Raw genomic sequence first — 24936 nt, 5'->3', positions numbered from 1 at the left:
TAGCACCTGATGTTGATTGATCTTTATCCATTTTAAAGTGCTACTCTGGCTCATTTAAACTCCAGTATGCTTTCTGGATGGGAGAGAAATGCTATAGAACTATAGATAGCACAGAAACCCTCAGACTATTTTCCTTTGACCATGAGCCAAAATTTGTGTTGCTGTTTATTGCTTCTGCTTTGGTGGGGATGCGTGTGTTTAATCTCATTATTCTCTCTTTTTTTAAATCTCATTATTCTCATTGGTGTGTTGTCTAAGTCAGTATTAATAATCATATTTGTTGCCATGAGAAAAATGGTTGAGAACTGCCATTGTTAAAATACAGCATCAGGGATGCATGGTGGCTTAGTGGTTGAGCGTTTGCCTTCAACTCAGGGCGTGATCCTGAGGTCCTGGGATTGAGTCCTACATCAGGCTGCCCACGGCGAGCCTGCTTCTCCCTCTGCCTATGTCTCTGCCTCTCCCTGCGTGTTTCTCATGAATAAATAAAATCTTTAAAAAAAATAGAGCATCAAGGTCCTGATGCTGGGGGACAGCTGGGAGATAAAATAAAAGATATAGAAGCCCCCAGACATTAGGTGGTGAGCAGGGAGGGATATAGAGATTTTTTAAATTGGGAAGATGAACTGATGTGGCATTAGGCCTCCAAATATTTCTACAGGCTGGGCAATACCACAGCACAGTCAGAGGGCAAGAGTCTGTGTGCTTATTATGGTGAGGATGTATGGGTACCAAGACTACGTAAAGCTGTTCTTCAGCCTGGAAGCTTGTTTTGGGAAGGTGTGCATAAATTCTGAAGATGTTTCTGGTTGTATGAATTACTGCTTGGTATGCTGGTTCAATTGGAACTAGGTGACAGAGGTACGTTCAGGATAGATTATCTTGAGGATGGAAAATCAGACGTTCCTAATTTCTCAGGTAAGGCATATGTAAAGAATCTGTTAATCTGAATTTGAGTTTCTGAAGTGTCCATGTGTAGTGTTCAATATTGACAGCCACAACAACTACTGTGTCTGATCTCGCTCTCTCTCTCTTTTAAGATTCTATCTGTATATTCATGAGAGAGAAAGAGAGAGAGAGAGAGAAAGAGAGAGAGAGAGAGAGAGAGAGAGAGAGACAGGCAGAGGGAGAAGCAGGCTCCATGCAGGAAGCCAGATGTGGGACTCGATCCCAGGACCCCGGGACCATACCCCTGAGCTGGAGGCAGACGCTCAACCACTGAGCCATCCAGGCATCCATGTGCCTGATCTCTTGATGCCTTTGCTTCAATGGTTGGTTCTTCCACACTGGAAGAAATTTCAGTGAAGGAAATTAGGAATCCAGGATAGAGTCAGAGAGCTTGTTTGAATAGTGGATCCTAATTCCAAAACCCATGATCAGGTACTGAATCTGTGCTCCTGAATGAGACGCTCCAACACTGGGTCAGCCAAGAGGCCCACTATGTCCTCCTGGGTCCAGTAATGATGATCATGGGATCCTAAAGCAGGTTAGGACCCTACATAGGAGGCAAAATGCTACTGTAGATTTGTGGTACAGTCACTGTATATCAGGTAGCTTTAAAAATTATGTATTTTTATTTTTTGGGTCATAAATACATTGCACATCTACTATATTCAAATAGAGAAACACATAATGGAAAAAGTAAAATGCACCCATTTTTCCTATATTGAAAAAATAGAAATTGAATTTTTGGAAGACTAAATTATATTGGTAAATTGAGGGATTTATGTATCTTTAAAAATATTAAAATGGAAGTTTTCAGGGAAGCACAGAAACATTAGATATCACATTGCAAAAGAAAGTGTTAGACTATTGTGTGAATTTTTCGAAGAAATTGCCAAAAACTATTCACAGGATCGTAAAATCCCTCATTCACAATAAGGGCATAAAAGTGTTGGGAGATTGGAGATTGCACACAGTGGTAGCAAATAGACGCTGAAATCCCAGGGGTTTAGACAAAGTAATTTTCTTGCTCTCATGAAGTCCACTGAGGATTGAATGACTCTCCGGGGCAGTTCCCCTCCAAATACTCATTCAGGGATCCAGCCTGTTTCCATCCCATGGTTTCACCATCTTAGCATATGTCCCCCAAGATTACCACAGCAAAAATGGAGATAGCTTGGAAGGCTCACATCTGCTCCTCCATGCCTCAGTCTAGAAGTAACTTACTTAGAGCCTATTGGCTAGAGTTAGCATTTTTATAGTGACTGACACACAAGACTCAAATAATGGCCATTCTTACCATTATGTTATTAGACAAGAGCATTTTGAATGGCTGGATAAGAGTTCAACAGGTATACTAACTAACCATAATTAAAGTGTTACCCTAATGTAGGACATTTCCATTATTTTCTTTCTGTAAATCTTTGTCTTCACATCTGATTATTTCCTAGAAGTAGATTAGCAGGGTTAAAGGATGTGGATATTGAAAAAACTCTTGATTCATATTTTCAAATGCTTTGCTAGAAATGTCAAGCTAATTTATCCTATCACCAGCAATGTAAAAAATGTGCTTAACTTATCAAAACTTCACAAGTAGTAAATGCTACCTTAAATAAATAGGCAACACTGTTTCTTACACATTTGAATTTGGTATGTTTTGTCCTATCAGTACATTCACTTGCATCATTGCAATGATCAGACCTGCCTCTTTCATTAAAATGTAAGCCTCTGAATCAAGAGGCCATAAATATCTTTTCCAGCCACGAATTTCCAATGCTTAGCCCAGTATCTTGCACACAGTTGAAACATAATAAACATTTGTTATAATATTTCAGGTGAAAAGTCTATCTTTAGTGCTTTAATTTGTGCTTTTTTTTAATCAATCTTGTTTTTTTTCTTTGAATTTTCTTCTTAGCTTCCTTTACCATTTCTGTATTGATGTTATATGGTTTTTCTCACCAACTGATAATGTTCTTGAAATAATAATGATATTAATGTTATCACATTTCTTTCAAATATTTCCCAGATTTATCATTTCATTATATGAAGTCTTTAACAAGCAATTTTTAAAAAGTATGTGTCAAATCGCTCAATATTTGTTTCTGATAGTGGAAATTTCATTCCCCTAGCCTCATGCTTCCATGAGGGGACTCCCTCTCTCCTTCCCCCTTGATTTCTCATCAAGAAAGGGGAAATGACATAAACTGGTGAAATACTGAGCTCTCATCCTCTCTGGACTCAATTCTCAAGGAGGTTTGACCCCTGAAGCTCACAGGCACAGGCTTAGAACCCTCAGGAGAGTCAGCTTCACCAGTCTGCCAGTGATTAGGTGGTTGAGATGAATTCTGGAGGATAAATAGAGTCTGACTCGGTGAGTTATAAACTTTGTTCCCCAATGAGCCTTAACAATTATGATTTGATTCCCACGTTTCTTCTGAGTGAGTCCTCAACTTAGAGTAGGGAGAGAATATAATGGTCTCTCAGTGAACCCCATCATTTTCACTTGTGCTTTGTTCAACTGTTTGTATGTTCAAAGGTCTTTCCTATCTAAGGCTAAATGAATATTTGCCTATATTTCCCACTTGGATTTTAAGAGTTTATTTTCAAGTGTTTCTTATAAAATTTAATTTTTTAAAAAATATTTTATTTGTTTACTCATGAGAGACAGAGAGAGAGAGAGAGAGAGAGAGAGAGAGGCACAGAGACACAGGCAGAAGGAGAAGCAGGCTCCATGCGGGAAGCCTAATGTGGGACTTGATCCCAGGACTCCAGGATCACAACCTGAGCCAAAGGCAGATGCTCAACCGCTGAGCCATCCAGGCATCCCTAAAATTTAATTTTAAAGTATGATACAAGAAGTCATTAGCATGACTGCAGAATATTTGGTAAATATAGAAAATCATAAAGAGAAAAATTAAAATGATACTTTAATTGTGACACTGTGTATCTTCTGGTTCCCAAATTATTGACATGGATTAACTTTTGTAGATTTAACTACGTTTAATCAGTTTCAGTGTTTATTGTCAGTTCTTTAACATTAGGACTTCCTTCTTCTTGAATTTTTAGTTTTGATTTGTCTCTTGCTAAATAGGAGAATACAATATACATGGAAAATACCTTCCAAGTGCACTTTCTGAAGCTTGCAAAAGAGCGTCTCCCATTGCTTCACACGGGAACCCAATCTTGGCTCTGTAGCATTGCTCTCCCTTCTCAGCCTCACAGCATTCCACTCTTTCCCCTCCCCTCGAGTCCCAGGGACTTTGCTTCTTTTTATTTTGTGGCATTTGATGTTGCAAAGGAGAAAATTGTGTCTTAATTTTTGTTACAATGCAGGCAATCTGTGCTTTCTCTTTGAATGCAGGTAGGAGTCCGCCTTCATAAAGGCATTCACAAAATTACCCAGAATTTGTCTAGGATCTTTCTTAATTTTTGACCACAGTATGAAGGGCTATTTCAATCTACACATTCTGAGGGCTTTCTTAGGGTCTGGAAAGTTTTCTTAAAATGTCTTTGGTCATTGTCTTTGTTTCAGTTACTGTATACTTTTACTCTGGGACTTCCATACTTACCCTGTCTTTCCCCTGCACTTTGCATGAGTGCTTTAAATTTGTCCTCAAAATCACCGATTCAGTTTTCTATGGAGTTGGTTCTGCTTTTTATTTTTTCCACTCAGTATTTTAACTCTACCAACACATCTTAACTGAAGCATTCCTTATGTCATCTGGGCCTCTTTCTCAACCCACTTGGATCAATCCTTGGGCTTTTCTGTCTTCCACCTGTATCTTTCTGCAGATAACCAAAAATTTTCCTAAAATGATCACTTTTGCTAGATTGTTCCTTATCTGAGTCTTCAGATAAATGCCAGGTCTTCCTTGAATTTCCTACATCTCCCATTTGGGAGCAGTCTCTGTAGTCTTGGGTTTTCAAGGTAAGCAGAATGGATAGTCTGCCCTTGCCTCTCTGTGCACTGGCCCCTCAGTTCTAGTAGAATTGCCTACTTCTACCTATAGTTGGGGGGTAGTCGGTAGAAACAGCACTTCATTCAATATCAATGCCTAGCAGGCATTCTCCTAGGACAGATAATTGATCTCCTCTTACTTTAACTCACTGGTTTTCTTCTAGTTTGGACAGTTCTAGAAAACATCTAGTCTTTGGAGCTTCTTTTGAAGCTTGTCATCTTGCTCATGGACCTACCTCTGTCCTAGTTATCACAGGACAGGATTTCTATGCCTAACACTTCTATGCTAAGTCTCTTTATGTTAATTTATGTTCTTTATGCAGAACTTAAAGATTTAAAGGGTAAAGGTTTACTTGCCCAGGACTGATCTTTGCAGGCTTGCTTCAGCAAAGTTCTAAGGAAACCATGCAGCTTCAGTGCTTTTAAGGCAATCAGTTCTAATCTATTGCAGTCCCTCTCCTCTGACAAGGGAGAGATTGGTGATCCCCAACCAAGAATGCCTGTGTAACAAATCTTGCTATTTTTATGGTATATCCTGTGGCTGCAACCATGAGGCAGAGACCTCAGTCTCCACCCCTTTTCCATCTCCCCCTCTGCTGATCATGCAGGGGAGGGGCTGAGCTACATCAAATCATGAATGCTGAGCTGGCAGGGTAAGGCTTGTATGAAAGCTATGCCACATGATGTTGCTATTGTGAGTCCCCGGTCACACCAGGGGTGTGATCATACTTCCCTAAACATACAGCATCCAATGAAAGGGCAATGGGCAACCAATACACCTGCTACTGCTCCTGTCTCTGTGAGTTCTCTTGGAGCAGTGCTGCTCCAGCAGGCCTGCTGTGAGTGCTGCTGACCAATTACCTTGTTAGCATGGCAGTTGTCCCAGCAAACTGGGCATCTGTTCAGGTCCATACCATGGCCTTCTGGAAGCAAGTCAGAGGACTGGAAATAAATCAAAGACCAAGATTGGAATGAGAAGAGTCTGCTGGTGGTGTTGTTGCCAGCCTTCAGGAAGGCCAATGAGTGACTATTAGCAGGAACTAGCTTTGAAAAATCCTAAGTAGTAAGAAACCTATGGGGTTAAGGCTCTCAGTAATAAGACCTTGTTTCTTTTTTTGTCACCTTGGAGGGATTTGCCTTGGATGGGGTGGATACTTCACTGACAGAAAAGCTGAACCACTGCCCCTCATAAAATTCATGCAAAAAAAAAAAAAAAGAAGAAGAAAAGGAATGTTTTCTCCATTATCACTAAAAATGGGTGAAAATGTATTAAGGAAAAATGATAACTGAACATAGGCAAGACAAGGGTGAGTGGGCTCCTGAATTCTAACCCCTTTTCAATGGTGGGCTTCTCCACAGGTATGTTCCTGGATCTACCTTCCACTACTGGATGTATCAGGGGAGAGTGCAACCACTCTAGAGTGTCTTCACAACACTCCCCTGCTTCTGGTGCCTTCTGGCCCCTGGTGAACTGCACCAAGATACATTACCTAGAATCTGTCCATGGAGCTCACTGTCAACAATAATTCTAACACCTGAACTGGGCAAGCCAAACAGGACAACACCTTTCTTCAGACATTCCCCTGTCATTGAGAGAGCTTGGGATCAATCCTGGAGAAGCTGGTTAGCCAGTGTTCAATCCCTGCAGTACCATCACAGATGATGGCCTCCTGAACTGGAAGATGTGCACTGCCTAAACTCTTCCTACACTGGTATTCTCCTCCCCATTTTCAGTGACCATGATCAGCACTCCAGGGTTATCAGCCAACATCTATTTCTAATCATCCTCCTGGTCTCTAACAGCAAAGTTGAGACTCAAAGCTCTTATGGGTTGAAAGGGAATGGGTTGCTGCCAAGAAGAGATGATATTTACAAGCCATGCACTGAATTGGAAAAAGAGGAATAGGACAAAGAGGTATACAGAAATTAAGGGTTAACTTGCCCAAGACTGATACTTTCAGGCTAGCCTTTCAGAAAATATATTGGCCCTTCTGCAAGGCTCCATAGAAACCATCTAGCCTCAGTGCTAAATCCATTAATCTGGTCAAAAGCAAGGCTGGGGCCCAGATCTTAAATCACTGGAAGTGGGGAAAGGGGAAAGGTTTTAGTACTTGCTCAACTATGAATGCTGATGTGGTCAATTCTGTCTGAGTTTGTTTATCCCATCCCCAATCCTAATAGAACCACAACTGCAAGGCTTGGACCCCGGTATCCTGATCAGGCCAGGGAAGGGGCTGGTGTTGGACCCAACCACTGAAGGTATCTGATGTGAATAATGAGAATGCCAGTGCTTTAGCCAATGGAAATCAGACCACATTGTGTACTAGGGCCTCATCTTTAACAGCAGTGGGAACTAGAACCCGTGCTTGACTCTGGCCAGGGGGCTTTGGGTAAGGATCTGGTCACATATGTGTCAGCGGGCTGCACACTGGCCCTGACTGTACCCAGGTTCCCAGTCCCTGTGACTATGGCTTCTGCTCATGTTCATTTGCTCTATAGTTCCCTAAGGGTTCTGGAGCCATGCCCTGGACTACAGCCTGCTTGGTTGGGCCCTGACAACCTGCCCTTTGCCATCTGCCAGCTGGTATTCTGCTTTAACCTGCCTCTGAGCCCAGCTGCTGCCTAGCTGTTGCTGTGGGGCCTCCATTTGCTTGTCTGGACCAATCAGCTCAGATTTGCGGAAGCTACACCTCCATCACCTCAGGGGGAACCCTACAGCCAGGTGAGTCCCCACTGCACTCTGGCCACATATTCTAAGTAGTCCTAGTTCACCCTTCTCATGAAAATTTTACCCGGATTGCAAAAGCTGCACAGGTACTTTTCACCATTGCAAGTCACATCAAGCACTCAAAGCCAATCTCTGGAATTTGCAGCAACACCAACTCATTTTATCCATCAGGCAATAAAGGCATGGCTCCTAGGGTCTGTGAACTGATTAATATTTTAGACCTGACAAAAAGTGGCTGCAAAACAAAAAAATACAATCTAACTTAAAAATAATTTCATAGCCAAAATGTGCTAATTGCTGTGGAATATGGGTGCATTTTATCACATTGTAGGGTGGAGTATGTAAATGTGAGCAAGCCAAGGACCTGCAAATGTAATCTCATGGCGGTGCCACCCTCACATTTCCCAAACTCAGCCTCATTCTCAGTCACTGAAATGACAATGAATAAATGAATAGATAAATGAATAAGGAAAAGGGGCACCTGGGTGGCTCAGTTGGTAAGGGTCTGCCTTTAGCTCAGGTCGTGATCCCAGGGTCCCGGGATGGAGTGCCTCATTGGGCTCCCTGCTCAGAGGGGAGCCTGCTTCTCCCTCTCCCTCTGCCTGCCGCTCCCTCTGCTTGTGTTCTCTCTCTCTCTGCCAAACAAATAAATAAAATCTTTTAAAAAATGAGTAAGAAAGGAAGCAATGAATAAGTCCTCCAACAGAAATGCATGCAGAGATTTTAAAAAACCAGGAGGGAAACTGGAAGTTGTTGTTGAATGGGTATTGAGTTTCAGTATTGCAAGATGAAAAAGTTCTGAAGACAGATTGCACAACAATATGAATATACTAAATGCTACTGAGCTGCACTCTTAGATGTTCAGATGGCAACTTTTGTTAGGCATTTTTTTTCTGCAATTTTTTTGGAATCAAACTGCATCTTAATCACAATTAAAAAAAATAAAAAATAAAAAAAGAATCACAATTAAACTTTACACAAAAATTCAGAATATACCTATGATAGCTATTTGAATCTCACTGAGCCACTCTTACATTTTCATCAGTGTGGCCCTGACTTCTTCGGCCTTATTTTCATGTTATTTCTTCTGTGATTTCTTTTTTGGGACCAGTAATGCATAGTTGATATGATTTATTCTTGCAGGTGACAGAAAATTATTGCCCAAATTACAGAAACAAAACAAAAACTCCATTCAATGGAAAGATTTCCTAGACTGGAGAACAAAACAGTGCTAAATTATATTCTAATATATAATTTTCAAAAAAAATATATAATTTTCATAATTAGTACATCATGAAAAAAGAGGAATCCTTTGCACAGAGGAGTGACTATAGGATCTAAAGCTAGCTGACTAGTCAATACTAACTTCACGACTAACCAGTTTAATCTCTTTGTGCCAGTTTTCTCATCCTCAAAGTGAAGATAATAATTTTCAAAAGCTTAAAAATGTTATTTGCCTCACCTATGAAATGAGAATAATTTTTAAAAGCTTAAGCAATAATTTTCTTTACTTAAGCAAGAACTTGTCCCATTTTTCTTTAAAGATTTATTTATTTGATAGAGATAAAGAGCACATAAGCATGAGCAGGAGGGGCAGAAGGAGAGAGAGAATCTCAAGCAGACTCCCCTCTGAATGCAGAGCTGGACTCAAGGCTCGATCTCACCACCCTGAGATCACAACCTGAGCTGAAACTAGGAGTCAGAGGCTTAACCAACTGTGCCACCCAGGCACCCCACAGTTTATCCCATTTTTAGAAACTGAAAGACGAAACTCTACTTTTAACAATAGGCTAAATGTTTTAACAAATAATTTGTCAAATTATAGCAATATTATCCTTTCCTTGCCATGAAGCTTAAACCCAAAGTCTGAATGCAGGTGTGTTCCTATTTTGCCTTGCCACGTTTAGTTCTCACCGCTGCTCAGAAACACACTTTCTGCTTTAAACAGGTTGCACCTCCTACCAGTTCCTCTAATTATGCTTTAGTAGTGCCTTCTTACAGAACTGATTGTCCTGCTTCCTTACCTGCCTAAATTCAACCCATCTTCCAAGTCCCCCACCAGTCCTTGCTGATTCCATTTTGCCTTTTTTGAATCTAGTCTATGATCTCTCACTTCTCTGAATTTTTTTGGTATTACTGAAGATGGCCCTCCAGATGGCCCTTGAACCACCATCTACTGCCTCCTAGCACCTACCATGTTGTAGATTGCGATGTGTAATTTTCTATTTATATATTAATTTTTACCTTTTGCGGTGTCCTATATAGTCCTACCCACAAAATAATCAATATTTTCTCATTTAACTGTTTGGCCAAAGTTAAAATTTTTGTGGAAAATCGGACAGTTTTTTGAGAAAAGAAATAGCATTATTCATGCTAACTTTTCATATATTTTCTTTGCATATAATCTACCTACCATTCCTTCCATAAATAATTTTAACTCTTAAGTTTCTCTTTGCATTCTTTAGTAAAACACCATACAAAATGTATTTTTGACGGTATTTGTTGTTGTTTTAGACTTTGGCTTGCGTTAAGATAACCTTATGAAGTTACTTTTAAAGGACCTTTCCTTCGGAAATTGTTATAAAACCACGATGGAGTGATATCTAAATTATAGAGATATGTACAGGGGGTATGGGAGCGCTAGGAAAATCACGAAGTATGTCTTCCTTTTTTCCCATTTTCGTACACAAGAAATCCAGTTAAAATGAAGAGAGGGCTGCAAGAAAGGAAAGGAATTCAAGCCCTGCAGCACGCGGCACTGACAGACGCGTGTGCATGGGTCCGGCAGCAGCCTGCTCTTGGTGATGCTGCTGCTGGGAACTCCAGCCTGGGCGCTGGGGTGGACGTATGACTGCAAGGAACGCTTTCGCGGAGCCCCTAAGTCACACACCTTTGCTTTTTTTTTTTTTTTTCACCTTTGCTTTTTAATTGCAACAACTTACATACAGCCTTATACTAACGCCTCAGGTCTTTTTCTCAACCCCCACGTGCTTTCTGGCTGCACCGACTCTGAATCCTCCAAAGCAACCAGGACAGCCTGACAAATGACCACTCACCCTCTTCCTCGAAGAGAAGTCCCATGTGCGCATGAGCCTCGGCTTCCTTCTTCCCACCGTCAATTTTGATCAGTTGAGCAATCTTAAAACATCGCTCATAGAAGTGGTTCCTTACCCATTTGTCTTCAGAATTATTGAAGTAACAGGCCAGTGCATACAAGTTATTATAGACATCTTCAAAGTATTCTTCAAAGAAAAACAGAAGCTGCGTTAGAAAAATATCTCACGGCCTGTCCCTTCAAATGGCAAACCAACCTAGTGATTATTTATTTTCCCTTAAAAAGAGGATTAGCTATTTTAAAAATGGAAATGCAAAATTAAATTAATGCATCTTAAGCACCAAAACAGTTGCGTTAAAGGATGTGCACACGGAAAAAAAGCAACCAAAATCTTTCTGAAAACCTAGAACATGTAAGAAATTGACATACTCTTTAGTTAAAACACTAGATTATATAAGACAAAAGACAGGATAATATGTACTAGCACTGTTCTCAGGTCTATTGCAAGAAATGAATATGTGTTATCATCAAGTACTTTTCCCATTAAAGATTAGAAAAGTATTTAGATTCAAGAGAAAACAAAGTTTCCTAACTTTTGGGGGGGGGAGCTAATGAAGAAAGCAGATAAGATATGGAAATAGAGTATTTTTACCCAGAAGGAAAAATAATCATGAGCTTATTGATATAATAATATGGGGATTGGGATAACCCTATCAGGTTCATATACATTCTGCAATGTTTCCAGTGATACAAGTTACTAGCAATGCTAACAAAGAATGGATTTCTATGCTTCTATTTCTCAATATCTTTTTCTGCTGAAAATGAACTAATACTAGTCATCCTTCTCACTCAGTTATTAGTTTATTAGTTGTTAGTTTTTAAACCCTTCCTTTTCCCTAAAGTGGCGCCTGACCTACTTGTATACAAAGAAGCACATTAATAAATTGTGAATTAGTCTTTTAAACTGCACTGCAGTCAATCATAAACTTGGACAAAAACCTGTGTGTTAATAAATTGTGCCTCAGTCCTGTAAATTCCATTTTATTGGTGAATATGAACAAATTCATAATTTTTATGTCTCTTTGCATCTGTGTTATAAGCACAGTTGTAGATATGGTAACTTCTGGATTACTCTTCCAAGGATTTTTTAATAACAATCATTATCTATTAGAATTCATTGATGTTAATTATTCACAACAATCAGAAGAGTCAACTCAAATGTTCCTGAAAGGACTACAATTATGAAAAATATTTATACATTGCCCACTAGTATTCCTATAAGACTAAAATCAAAAGGCCCAGAAAAAAATGAAATGAGGTTGATTACAACAAAAGGTAATTTTCAAGAACTATACATGTCATTCTAATGTATCAAAAGAAATTTCTGAAACTTAAGTCATTTCTTTACACATGTTGCTTCATAATTTCACAGGAAATTAAGGCTTATCTCAAAATAAGGGTTATACCTAAACATTAAAGTTAAAAAAAAATAGAGGTCTCCCTGTCTCCCTATTTTAAAATATTTTTTGAAGGAGCTGGGGATTCTGGAGAGCCATTCTGCTGTTTAAGGTTACTCACAATAGGCATGAGTTTAGGTAAAAAGCAGTGAGTAACTGGAGTTATTACTTGAAACAAATACTCTCATCTCAGAACTGACTTCCCTTATGTTTTATCTTTGCATTGTGAACTTTCTACCTAAAGTGAATGGAGCACTAAAGTGTGTTTTGTAATGTTTTATATTCTTTGTCATCTTTAGAGTTATTAGAGAATTATGATTTTTAAAAGTCTAAAGCATTCCATATCTTCCATTTTCAAAAAGTTATATAAAGAGTTTTTGAAAAAGTGATCCCCAAATAATTTTTCTGACTTTCAGTTAATCAGAAAAAAATTTCCAATACTTCACGTTTTTTTTTTTAGAACAAGTTGTGTTAGCTATCGTTTCCATATTTAAAAACGACTTGTTATCTAAGCTATTTTTCTACAGAAAAAATGGGGTATTTTTCAGAGCATTAAGTATAAGGGAATATATTCAAGTTTTGAATCTTTGAACAATTCAAATATATGCACTGTACCCTTTACATTCTAAGCAGCCTTATCTCCTTGTTTGTAGACCACTTACTTGAATTGTCAGCAGATATTTACAAGATGAAAAACATTTTTATTGTTGGTTTATTATTTAGATCAGTATTCATTGTGCTATCTAAAAAAGGAGATTCTATGGTGAAATAAATTGGAAAATTTAGTTGCTAATTTTCTTCGTTCAGTGACCACACACTATGCATCAGTATGTTAAAGGCTCTGGTAAGTCCCGCAATAAACCAACCTACTTAATATCCATGTTAATTCACCTGGTGTTTCTCAAACTTATTATACCAGATAATTATTTTTGTTTTGCTTTACATAAAACCATTGGAAAGATCTTGGAGACTCTTTGTATAGAACACAGTTGGGGTATCTTAAATAAATGTTATTAGGAAAAAAATTGCTGTTTAACCATTAACAATAATTTAAAGTCACGTGTAAATAATGTTTGAATTATCTATTGATTCAGTTGCCCATTACCATTATTGCCATCTCTTCTCCAGCCCCATGGGGCACAAGGCCCTAATCATAATATTACAGATGGTACAGAGATGATTTACAACAATGGGTAATATAAAAAATGTTATTAGGGACCAAAAAATCCATCTTAACAAATGGAAAATAATCAAAAAAGAAATGGCTGGCTTACTTTAAATACTTCTGTGCTATAAAACAGCAAGTGATGTTTTGAAGAGTAATTTAAATAACTCTGGGTTCCTGCTCTGTAAGTCTCAAGAGACAGAACTGACCCAAGATGACTATTGTTAGTGCCATAGCTTTGATTAAATGAACTTCATTGTGACCCTAGAATGATAGTGTTTCCAATGAGAAGCAATGAGAATGCTCAGAGATACGCTATTTCAGGAATATTTTTTTCAGATTCCATATTCCATTCCATGACCATAGAGGATAGAATCTTGAGACACCAGATTTTTATATTCTAGGTTAAGTGTGTGTGTGCACCTGTGTGCATTCTTTAAGATCTAGGATTAATTCAAAGTATTAAGAGTGAAGGCGTCTATCCCATTTTCTGGGATGTTTTTAACTCATATCACAATCTTTCCTCAATAAAGTTTATATGTTAAATGTGAAAACATTATACAATTTTTTAAAGCATACAAATATTCACATGTACTTCAGCTGAAGTATTCTCAACAATGTTTTTTTGGAATAATTTTAACTTTCTATATTGCAACCAGGCAAAAGCCACTGCATTTTGAAGGAGAAAACCTTACAGAAGAGTTATTCTGAGCAAGAGGTAGTTTTATTTCACTTAACAAATGCAACTTAGTTATGATGAACATATGATAAAGCCACCCAGTAAAGAAAATATTTTTTTACTTACAACATGTGTATAAAATATTGACTACTATAAAGTTTGCACTTTTTTAACTTTTGGAATTGGAGAAACAGTTAAAGTGTTTAGTTACTTATCTTAAATAAAAAATTTAAATGTTTTCTACCTTAAAATAGACTACTTAGCATTTTAGTTTCTTTATAATTACAAAATGCTTTATGACAAATTTCTCATATTTAAGACACTTTGTAACAAGTGATGTATTTGGCTCATATTTATGCTACTCAAAAGGAGCCTCTATTTAAAACACTTAGTGAGCATGATGAATTCAACTAGAAAAAATGACTAATGGGGAAATTTTATCTTGTTCAATTCTATTTTCAGTGCAAATATCACTTCAGAATTTGGAGCTGAAGCTAGAATGTAGGTTTTTTACAATAGCATTTTTTATTTATAACAATTAATTTCTTGAGAAATTAGATGTCACATTTTATTATTCACCAAAGTATTCTATTTTTAAAGTCAATCCTGAAGTTAAGTACTTCTCATAATACAAATATTCACTTCCTTTCTACACACACAAACACACACACACTCACTTGTGTTGTTAGGATTTTTGTGTATCTCCTATATGTAAGCCAGGTGACAACCTGATGGGAAACATGTATTAACTCCACTATAGAGGGTGAGAGACTTTTGCTACCTCTCTAGTACTATTCCATGTCCCCAATAAGTTTTCCCACTGTAGCACTGATTGACAAAAAGTTGTGTAATACTCTATTTTCCCATAGAAAGCCCTAAAATGAAATATAGGCCTTGTTTGGCCCTGAGCTTTTCTTTTTGAGTCTTATGGTCTTTTCGCACAAAAAGTTGAAGAAATTAATAATTTAGACCACATCAACGTTTAGGATTTCCTTTCTTTGATTACCTAAAATGACTGATTCTTAATATGTAACTAGGAAGACTCATGACAATATCAGTATAATTATAGGAGAGATTAAAATATTTTCAGTACTTGAAACATTGATTTTCTGGAAAATTTTAAGATACAAAAAAAGGAATTTATTAGAAAAATGTGATGGATAATATAAACAATTTTATTCATAATTGTGAATTGCAGGCTTTTTGCATCTTCTCACTATTCACTAATAAAAATTTTCTGATTGAAATCTGTAGGATTTATAGATAAGACCCTCAAATTCCATCACATAAATACTAGAAAATCTGTATAATGTTCAAGTTATACTCTTTGAATGTATCTCATCAGAAAAAGTCAAAATTCAGGTTATATATTTTTAAAACTATGGAAAGATTTGTAATTCGTGACACAAAAGATTTTAATGGATTGGAAAATTCTGGAGATGTCATCAGGTGCTATGTATTGTCTTCCCGGCTTGGAAAGACATCAGCAGGATGCCCCTGTGTCTGGGCAGCTTTGTGGTTCAGCATTCCCTATCATGTATTCCATAAAGATGCTTAGGTGTCTAGAAGGAGTTGTGCTAAGGTGTCTTCTTAATGTTTTGAATCCTCCCTCAGGCCCATTGTTCTGGCTTCTGCAGGACTGCTGCCCACAGGCCGTCCACTCACCTTTCCTTTCAGCTGCCTCAGCCCTGGTCAGGTAGTGGTAGAAGTGATCCAGTTTATCAGGCTGCTCCTCCAGAGGTCTCTGCAACCAGAAAAGGGACCTAACTCTCGCGGTCTCCCGCAGGGCATCCCACTTCTTCATCAGGGCGAAGAGCTCAGTAAAGGACTTATGATAACCATCTCGTAGCATGTCCACACAAATGTTCTTCTTGTATGAGTTCCGGTAACTGGGAATAATAAGAAACCCAACGCTCAGAACATTATTTTAATCCTTTAAATCTGTGCAGTGTTTTTTCTTCTCTAATAGTTAAAGGTTGAATCACACTGCCTTTTTCTTTTTTTTTCCTGAGTGAAAGCTGAAAATGCTCTTTGCCTCGAACATTTGTAAATGAACAACTTCAGTTTAATGAAAGATGCCAGGAGCTACTCAAATGTAGTCATTTTAGTAAAATTACATTATAAATATATCAGTTCCAGAGCTGAGCTCAGAACCCACTATTGTCAGTCCGTTCTGGCTGCTAGAACAAAATACTAGTGACTGAGTAGCTTACAGACAACAGAAATACATTGTTCACAGTTCTGGAGGCTGGAATTTCAAGATCAAGGTGCCAGCATGGTCATGTTCTGGGGAGGGCCCTCTTCCTCCTTCGTGGTTGGCACCTTCTCACAGTATCCTCACATAGTGCAAGGAGTTGGGGATCTCTCTGGAGACCTTTTTTTCTTATAAGGCACTAATCCCATTCACGAGGGCAGAGCTCTCATGACCTAAGCACCTCCCAAAGACCTCAATTACTAATACCATCACCTTTGGGAATTAGAATTTAAACATATGAATTTGGGGGAACACATCCAGACCACAGCAATTACAATGTCCACAAGTACTTGATGTACTAGCCTCCCAGTAAAACAAAACAGAAAAAATCCAACATGCCAAGCAAAAATTAAACATGCCATTAAATATTTTAAAAATGCACTCTATATTAAGTGGCTTCATTGTATGTTATGGAAGTTCATTCATGCTTGGATGTTTGGCTAGAAAATGTTTACTAAAATCTATTACTAAGTATATTTGAAAAATATTTTCAGTTAGGATTAAGGTAATGATTTGTTACATTACTAATTTGCTTCTAATTTAATAATAAATCAAAGGCAAGAAGATAAAGTGACAAATGAATATTCCATTTATTTATTCAACAAATAGCTATTAAATTTTCTAAGTGGAAGGCACTGTTCTAGATTGAATGGATTCATTCTCCTTGTGAAGTTTGTATTCTAGTGGGAGAACACAACTAACACATAAGTAAGCAAATAATAAATAATGTGAGATGATGAAAAGTACTATACAGAAAATAAACAGGCTTATGGGATAACAGCTGTGTGGTGGTTATTATTCCACTTAATGAGCAATCAGGAGCCAAATCGTATAGTTACTAATTATATTACATTTTTTAAAAGTTAGGAGACAGTTAAGTATTTAGAGCAACTCACATAATGTGATACTACCAGCAGTAAAAATTTCAATGTGAAGTGGAAACAGCCTAGAAGTTAGAATACTCAAGGTTGAGGCCAGTTCTACTTAAACTCCTTGGACTGCATTTCATCTCATTTGCAAAGTGTGCATATCAACATATGCTGTACCTATATCAGGATTCTTCTAAGAACAAAATTAAATTATATATGTGAAAATGTTCTGAGAAGTGTTAAGTCCTGCACTACTGGTTCCCAGCTCCTGGCTATGCAACAGATTCATCTTTGGAATTGAACAAACACACAAACAAACAATGCCCATGTTCCATCTACCAAGAATTTCTTACTCAGCGGATCAACTTAGGCATGAAACAAGATACATTAAGATAGGTGAAGAGAGGAGTGGTGAGAGTGATGTTTTAAAAGAAAAGACAAGACCTCAAAGCCACGGTAAGAAGTTTGGACTCCAAGCTAGGAATGAGATGGAGGTAGAGCCATTGAAAGGTCCAGGTTAGGAAATGGAGTCATTACTCCATGAACCTGAAGTTTAGAAAAGCCATCTGGATGGAGTGTCCAACTGAATTGTTACCCTCCCGCATCTGGCAGCCAGATACACACAGCACCTACTGTAGTAGGATTTATCCACAAAGAGAATAAGTAAACCATATTACCAGGCCCAAAGGTCAAAAAACACCATCATGTATGAGACCAAAAACATATGATAGGCAGGTAAAAAGGTAACAGAATTTTGTTTGTTTCTGCCCTCTAGTCAAGAAGGAGGAGAATATGAAGAAGGAGCAGTGAGGCCATGTCTCTCATTCCGCTCCTTTTTACCTGCCCAAGTATAGCAAAATTCAGTTTCTCAGTAGAAGAGGACCAGAAACAGCCACTGTAATTTCCCATAGCTCCTGAATGGTACAGGTGAAATGCCATTAATAGTCTAGTGAGCTCCATGTATGACACAAAAGTTAATGGAAAGAGAGGGCTGGTGTATCTGTCATAATGTCACTGGCCACAACAAGGAGGTGTGTGCTAACATGCTCTTGTATGGGCTGCCCACTGGGATCGAAGGAGGACATAGCCATAACTCGGAGAATAAGAAACAACAGGGAGCAATCAAAGGAGTCAGGTCAGCATATTTCCAGATCTGAGAGAAAAGGATGGATTGAGTGCATCAGAGGTGGACACCTGTATAGAATGCATCCAACTACAAGTAAGAGAATGTGTTTCATAGTGCCTTTAGAACAGCAAGTTTCCACTTATTACAGCCCAAGATGCCTGAAGGTAGGCATCTGCTGGCCTTGATTCAGTGGCCTGGCAAGTTCAATGTGTCTGGGATTATCTTCATCTTTCCCTCATGCTTGTCCCCTGATGGTCACTGGAGGGTTGCTATAGCACCCAGTACTGGGTCCACCTTCAAGGCAAAAAGAAAGGGGTGATGGGTGGCACCAGATGTGTGTTTCCTTGTTATTGGTGGGGAATAAAGCATTCCTATAACTGCTAGTAGATTCTCACTTTGGTCCCATTGGCCAGAACTTTGTCACATGGCCATCCCTTGCTGCAAGGAGACTGGAAAAACAAATATCCTGCCTGTTCTTGGACACATTGCTTTCCCAAGCAAACTGGAGTTACATTAGCAAAAAACAATGGGGAAATGAGATACTAGATGGACAAGTTCAGTGTCTATAGCAAGGTCCTAGATTAAAGTCTGAAAGTAAATACTGGGGATCCCTGGGTGGCTCAGCGGTTTAGCATCTGCCTTCGGCCCAGGGCGTGATCCTGGGATCCCGGGGTCGAGTCCCATGTCAGGCTCCCAGCAGGGAGCCTGCTTCTCCCTCTGCCTGTGTCTCTGCCTCTCTGTGTCTCTCATGAATAAATAAAATCTTAAAAAAAAAATGAAAGTAAATACTGACAAACCCCAAGCCCTGGAGTTTCTGGATAAAACTGGGCAGGATGCCCAATTAAATTTGAATATCAGGTAAGTAATAATTTTTTTAGTATTAGTATTCTCCAAATATTCCATAGGATCTATTTATACTAAAAAAGGGTTGTTTTTTTTTGAAATTCATATTGAAGTGTATATCCGGTATTTTTATTTGCTAAATCTTGCAACTCTCTTCCTCTCCACCCTGCACCAGGACTGTGTTGTTTCTATGTAATCGGGTGAGAGGAAAAGGTGTCAGAATCTTAAATAACCTGAGAAATCACTGAATTGGACTCACATAACCTGAGAGACACAAGATTAGATTTTTACACTAGGGAGGATCAAGGCTCAGGGCCAGGAATTAAAATTAAGTTATAAAAAAATAAAGGCTTTCAATTTACGATCCTTGAGCTTGTGATTCTGAAATTCATACCTGATCCACGAGATTGGCCAGGAGGAGGGTAGAATTGGGAACAGGGCAAAGAGATGGGAGACTCTGGTGGTCCCAGAAAGGACAGGCCACAGAGGCTGAGCCAAAGCGAAGGTGGGGAAATGGACACACACAGGTGGATTCAATACATATTTAAGAGCTAAAAATATCAATTCCCGAGTGGTGAGTAGGTGTTAGGGGTAGAAGAAAGGGAACACCTAGGATGACAACCAGGCTTTGAGCTAATTGATAATTAGCTAAGGAAGGGAACACAAAAGGTTGAACATTTTTGGGGAAAGAGAATGAGCTTGGGTTTAGGTGAGGAGGCTGAAGGGACACCGAAGTGGTGCCTCTGAGGAGGGGTAGGTTGTGGGGGAAATATAGAAGATCTGAGGATGAGAGGCTGAAAATCCAGCCTTGTTTCAAACAAGAAGAGTCATCTTTGTATGGTTATACCTCGGAAGAAAAGAAAATTATAAATAATAAAAGTTAGAACATTGACTTTAAACAATAAAAATAAACATAAGCTGGGAGGCCGTCTATATTCTAATCTCAAATCTCTACTCTTGACAGAAAATCATTCTGGAAGCCTTATTTCCTTCGCCTGGAAAGTGAGGAGGGTGTTTTGGTGGGATTTGGTCCACCGGGTATCTAGTTCCACTTCCACAGGTGGCAGCACTCCAAACTTCTGGAAATGACCATTTTCACACCGTGTGCCATCTTAGAGGGGCTTGATTTTAATGATTTTCTAACCAAGATTTTCTAACCACAGTGACCCAAAATAAGGCAATGGGTTCATCCCCCAGAATTCTGAATCTTGAGGCAGGAAACACAACAAAGGTTTAGTAGGTTTTTGGAGCTCAGTCATCTTGGGAGTGACATCCTGACAAGAGTCCCAAGTAGTCCTTGCTACCGAGATCCTACCCAGGGTCTCATGTCTTGTCCTTTTCATCTGAGCTGGGTTCTCCCTAAACTCATTTGATTACCCAATATCCTTCCAAAATTTTTTTTTTTACTTTATTTAGTCAGAATCAGTTTCTGCTGCCTGTGACCAAAGTACATGAATGGATTCAGAAGGAATTGCACTAAAATGGTTTCTAAGACATTTTTCAGCCTCAAAACATCCATGATATATAACTGATATCAATTTTTTAAAATTTCTGGTACATTTTTTAAAAGGATCATTCTTTGCAGAAGAGATTTCAAATAGACAAGTATTTTAAAATGCATGAATAACTATGCTGATACAATCTCAATTTTATATACACATCCGTGTGTGTGCACACATGCATATGTACATGTCGTTATTTAAGCCTCAATACTAATCTGAAAGCAAGAAAGAGCAATTAGTGACTTGCTAAATAATTTCCTATTGAAATCTTCATAGTTAATGCAAATTATTTCTTTTAACCAAATAATTTTCTTTTATTAAAATGAACTGACATCTGAAAAAAAGGTGCATCAATTTCCACCATTATATTTGGATTTCTCAGGTTTTATATTTCATAATAGAATTATAGGCAATGTTGACTTGCTTTATGGAAGGAAAATTTTTCTAGACACAAATAGAGGGACGTCTGGGTGGCTTAGTGGTTGAGCGTGTGCCTTCGGCTCAGGGCATGATCCTGGAGACCTGGGATCAAGTCCCACATTGGCCTCCCCATGGGAGCCTGCTTCTCCCTCTGCCTATGTCTCTGCCTCTCTCTGTGTCTCTCATCCATCAATAAATAAAATCTCAAACACAAATAAATATACAGATAGAATTCAAATTTATTATTTTCTTATTTAGACACGAAGTTCTCCATCTTGGTTTCACTTGTATATTAAAACCGATATTAGTATAAATTAAAACATATTCTTTGTAAGCATCAGAAGAAAAAATTTCCTTGACCTGAAAAGTCACTATCCTGGGCAGAAATTGAGAATTCTGGTAAAATTTATGTAGAGATGTGAGAAGAGTTTTCCTGACAGAAAACATGCCATTCATAGGAGCAGAAGTTGTGACACTCTGGATATGCCAGACTCTGAATCTATACCCCGAGGAAGATGTCTGCCATCTCAGAGAGCTGATACTGCTTCCAACCAAGGGATGCAGTTGGAGAAGAATGAATTTAGGAATGGAATTCAGTGGTCATCTGTTTCATACGGATTTTATTACTATTTAAAGGCATTCTTCAAAGGAGATTCTGTGCTTTTTAAATTTACGTAAAAATGACCCTGAATGAATCCAAGATTTTAAAAAAATCTATAAATTTACAGAATGTAAAATTGGCCACTTTGACAAAACCTCCTAGCAGTTGAACATGTGGAGACGCTGAGAGATGGGGAACTTTCTGTTAAACAGTCATGGAGATATTATATTGTTTTAAAATTCTGCCTTAAAACATTCTGAGTGGCTATTTAAAGAGTGCCTATGCTGTGGTAGGCACTGTGTAGACATAATTTCTAACACACGGTAACTCTACAAAGCAATACTTCCATTTTCACAAAGAAACTGTCTTCAGTGAGGTTGTGACTTGCCAAAGAAGGACAAAGTCATACAAAATAATAAGGGGCAGAGTTGGATGGAATTCACATCCAGGTTTCTGAGTGCAAATCCTGGCTTTTTCCTACTTTACCACTTTGTCTTCTATTACATCTATTACATCAACAAATCTGATGTTGATTTTTCTTCTCCTTCCCTTCCTCTATGCATTTTCTTTATTTGCATTGATTGTTTCAGAATTTGTCATAATTGGACAATTACAATGTAATTCTCAAATCTGAAAATTGTTGCCTATGTCCATGCTAATCTATGTTTATGCCGGCTTGGGAAAAGAGAGTAGTGTGATTCTGTGACTCTCCTAAAGAGCTCCTTTCCTTGAAGTGAGGGAGCAGACAGTAGCGTCTATCCGGAGCAAAGTAAATAGGCGTGATTGTCACTCCAGGATACATAAGTCTAATAAAAGAAAAACACTGAGAAAGACAAATGAATAAAAGGATAAAAAGCACACATTTTTACCAATATGAAAAATGTGAATAAATGGAATGAACAGATATAACAGCTCATTTTATTTCTTTTCTAGGTATTTATATTAGTTATTAGATGGATTGTCAAAATCAAATGAATTATCAACTACTCAAATATATGATTAATATATTTAACATATTTTCTTCATAGGAAAAACTCAAATAATGTATCAAGGTGAAGCTTCATATTCAGTAAATCATTTCAAAAGAAGTTTAATGAAAAATCATACTTTAAAACAAGATCATAAAATTTTTATTTAATCTGACAAAGATAAACTCAAAAGATACGTAATATCTAATCAAAAGTCAGGATGATACTTTTATTCCATTAAGTTAATATTTATAAGTCACTAGTGGGTTATCTATGTGTCAGTTATAACAGTCTTACATTCATACTGTAGGAATAAATGTTATTGGAATCACCTACGGGATAATTACGTTGACTCTTAAATTAATACTTAAATAGCTTCAGTTAATATAATTTCTGTGGAATAAAGTGAGTCACTATTCTTTTTTTTTATTTTTTTATTGGAGTTCAATTTGCCAACATATAGCATAACACCCAGTGCTCATCCAGCCAAGTGCCCCCCTCAGTGCCCATCACCCAGTCACCCCAACCCCGCCCCCACCTCCCCTTCCTCTACCCCTTGTTCATTTCCCAGAGTTAGGTGTGTGAGTCACTATTCTTACCCATATTTTTCAGTGTAGGTAGATATTACATATAATTAAAATGGGAAAAATACATTCTTGACATACACATACTGATAAAAACCATATAAGTAATTTGGGTATGTTTTATAGTTTTTTGTGAAAAGAATAAACATTTCCCAAAAGCTAAAACAAAGATATGCGATTCTCTTAGTCATATAAATATATATATAAAGAAAGAGAAGTTAGAAAGAAAAAAATATCAATTATATTTGAAGAGAGTGAAAAGCATATAGAATTACAATGGAAACTGAAAGCATTTTTTCTTAATTTTACACATTTAGGTTTTTAACAATTGTTAGTCATGGTATTGAGTATGAGTGATTAAGAACTAACACTAAGAAATACACTATCATCACTCACATATATTTTTGTGTAATAACCACTGGAGAATTGAGATTTTTTAGGACTTTTAATTTATTTTCCATGTACTTCAAAATACAACAAGAAAAAAACATTTCATTATGAAAAAAGCTCTTTTTAAATTTCAAAGATGTCCAATGAGTTGACTGGTCTCTGGGGGCATCTACTGGAAATTTAGCAAACTGCAGTCACATCATGTAAATTTGATAACTTTCATTATCCATCTTAATACAGATATTATTTTAATTGATATGCAAATAAGGTGACACTCAAAGAAGATAAATGTAAAGTTATGCATGGTATTCCATCTCATCCATCTGGAAACAGCAAAATATGTAGCTGTCTATGAGATCAGTTAACAAATACTCAACTGTTAAAAATGTAAATAGGGCAGGTGGCATAACACAGATGAACAGTTTTCAAACCACTCAATTTTCATGTTTGGAAAAACTAGAAATATATTTCAGAGATAAAAATACACATATTTAATGAGGCATTTTTATTAATCTAAAGAAGATATATAAAAAGCATTTTTAATATGATGGTTTCTCTAATGCAAATTCATTTTGCATCTTAGTATATCCATCAATATAAATAACTTGATAATCACTGCTTATTTTCTATATGATTTACTTTAATTATTTACATGTTAATATCTCAAAAAGTAGAGTTTGTTATACTTGAAAAATCTATTGTTTATTATAATTAGTTATTAAGAGTGAAATTAGTCATTAAAATGAATATTGTTATCAATTTCTCCTAAACATTTTAGGAAAACTTCCTTAAAGAAAAATGAACATACAATAAAGATAATACAATAACTGCACCTTATGTATAGTTTTAGCATATATTACAATAAAGAAAATAACACTTGTAATAGTATTATTGCAGTTTTGACTAACCGTGTTATAGGAATTTTAATGTAACAGCTATTTTAATAATTATGATTTTGTTTGTGAAATTTATTGGTCATATTTGCTGTAATAGAAAATTAAAAGATAATTTTGAAGCTTTATCTAACTGTGCTATACTTACTATTGTACCATAAAATACTTTAGATGTTGCTATAATTTTATATAAAAACTCTCCTAATCAAGATTGAAATACATAACATTTTAACTTCATTCCAAAGAAACACCACAAACACATATATTAGTTTGCGCTATTTTTGAAGATCTTAAAATTGCTATCCAAATAAATGTGATATCATTTTTAATTGTATAAATTGAAAAAAAAACTAATCACCATAAAAATGTTACCAACAAATCAGAACATTGGCAGAACATATGGCAGGATTTTTATTTTAGTTTAGATTTAGAATCATGTTAGATAGCTGGACTTATTTGATAACAAAAATAAATAAATAAAATCCACCATGCCCAAGAGGTT

General features: G+C 37.2%; 1 protein-coding gene across 1 annotated transcript in view; it reads right to left on the bottom strand.

The window, feature by feature from the left end:
* TTC29 (tetratricopeptide repeat domain 29) overlaps positions 1 to 24936 on the bottom strand; it is a 241496-nt gene that overhangs the window by 186779 nt on the left and 29781 nt on the right. The window contains exons 5-6 of the mRNA XM_055336226.1: positions 15650 to 15873; positions 10685 to 10870 (exon numbers count right to left, since the gene is read on the bottom strand). Of these exons, the coding sequence (XP_055192201.1) occupies positions 10685 to 10870; positions 15650 to 15873 (410 nt within the window). The remainder of the gene's footprint in view (positions 1 to 10684; positions 10871 to 15649; positions 15874 to 24936) is intronic.

The sequence above is a fragment of the Nyctereutes procyonoides genome, unplaced genomic scaffold (assembly GCF_905146905.1).
Source record: "Nyctereutes procyonoides isolate TBG_1078 unplaced genomic scaffold, NYPRO_anot_genome, whole genome shotgun sequence".
Lineage (NCBI taxonomy): Eukaryota > Metazoa > Chordata > Mammalia > Carnivora > Canidae > Nyctereutes > Nyctereutes procyonoides.
The sequence above is the reverse complement of the archived record's forward strand: the minus strand, read 5'-3'. Positions and strand labels throughout refer to the sequence as shown.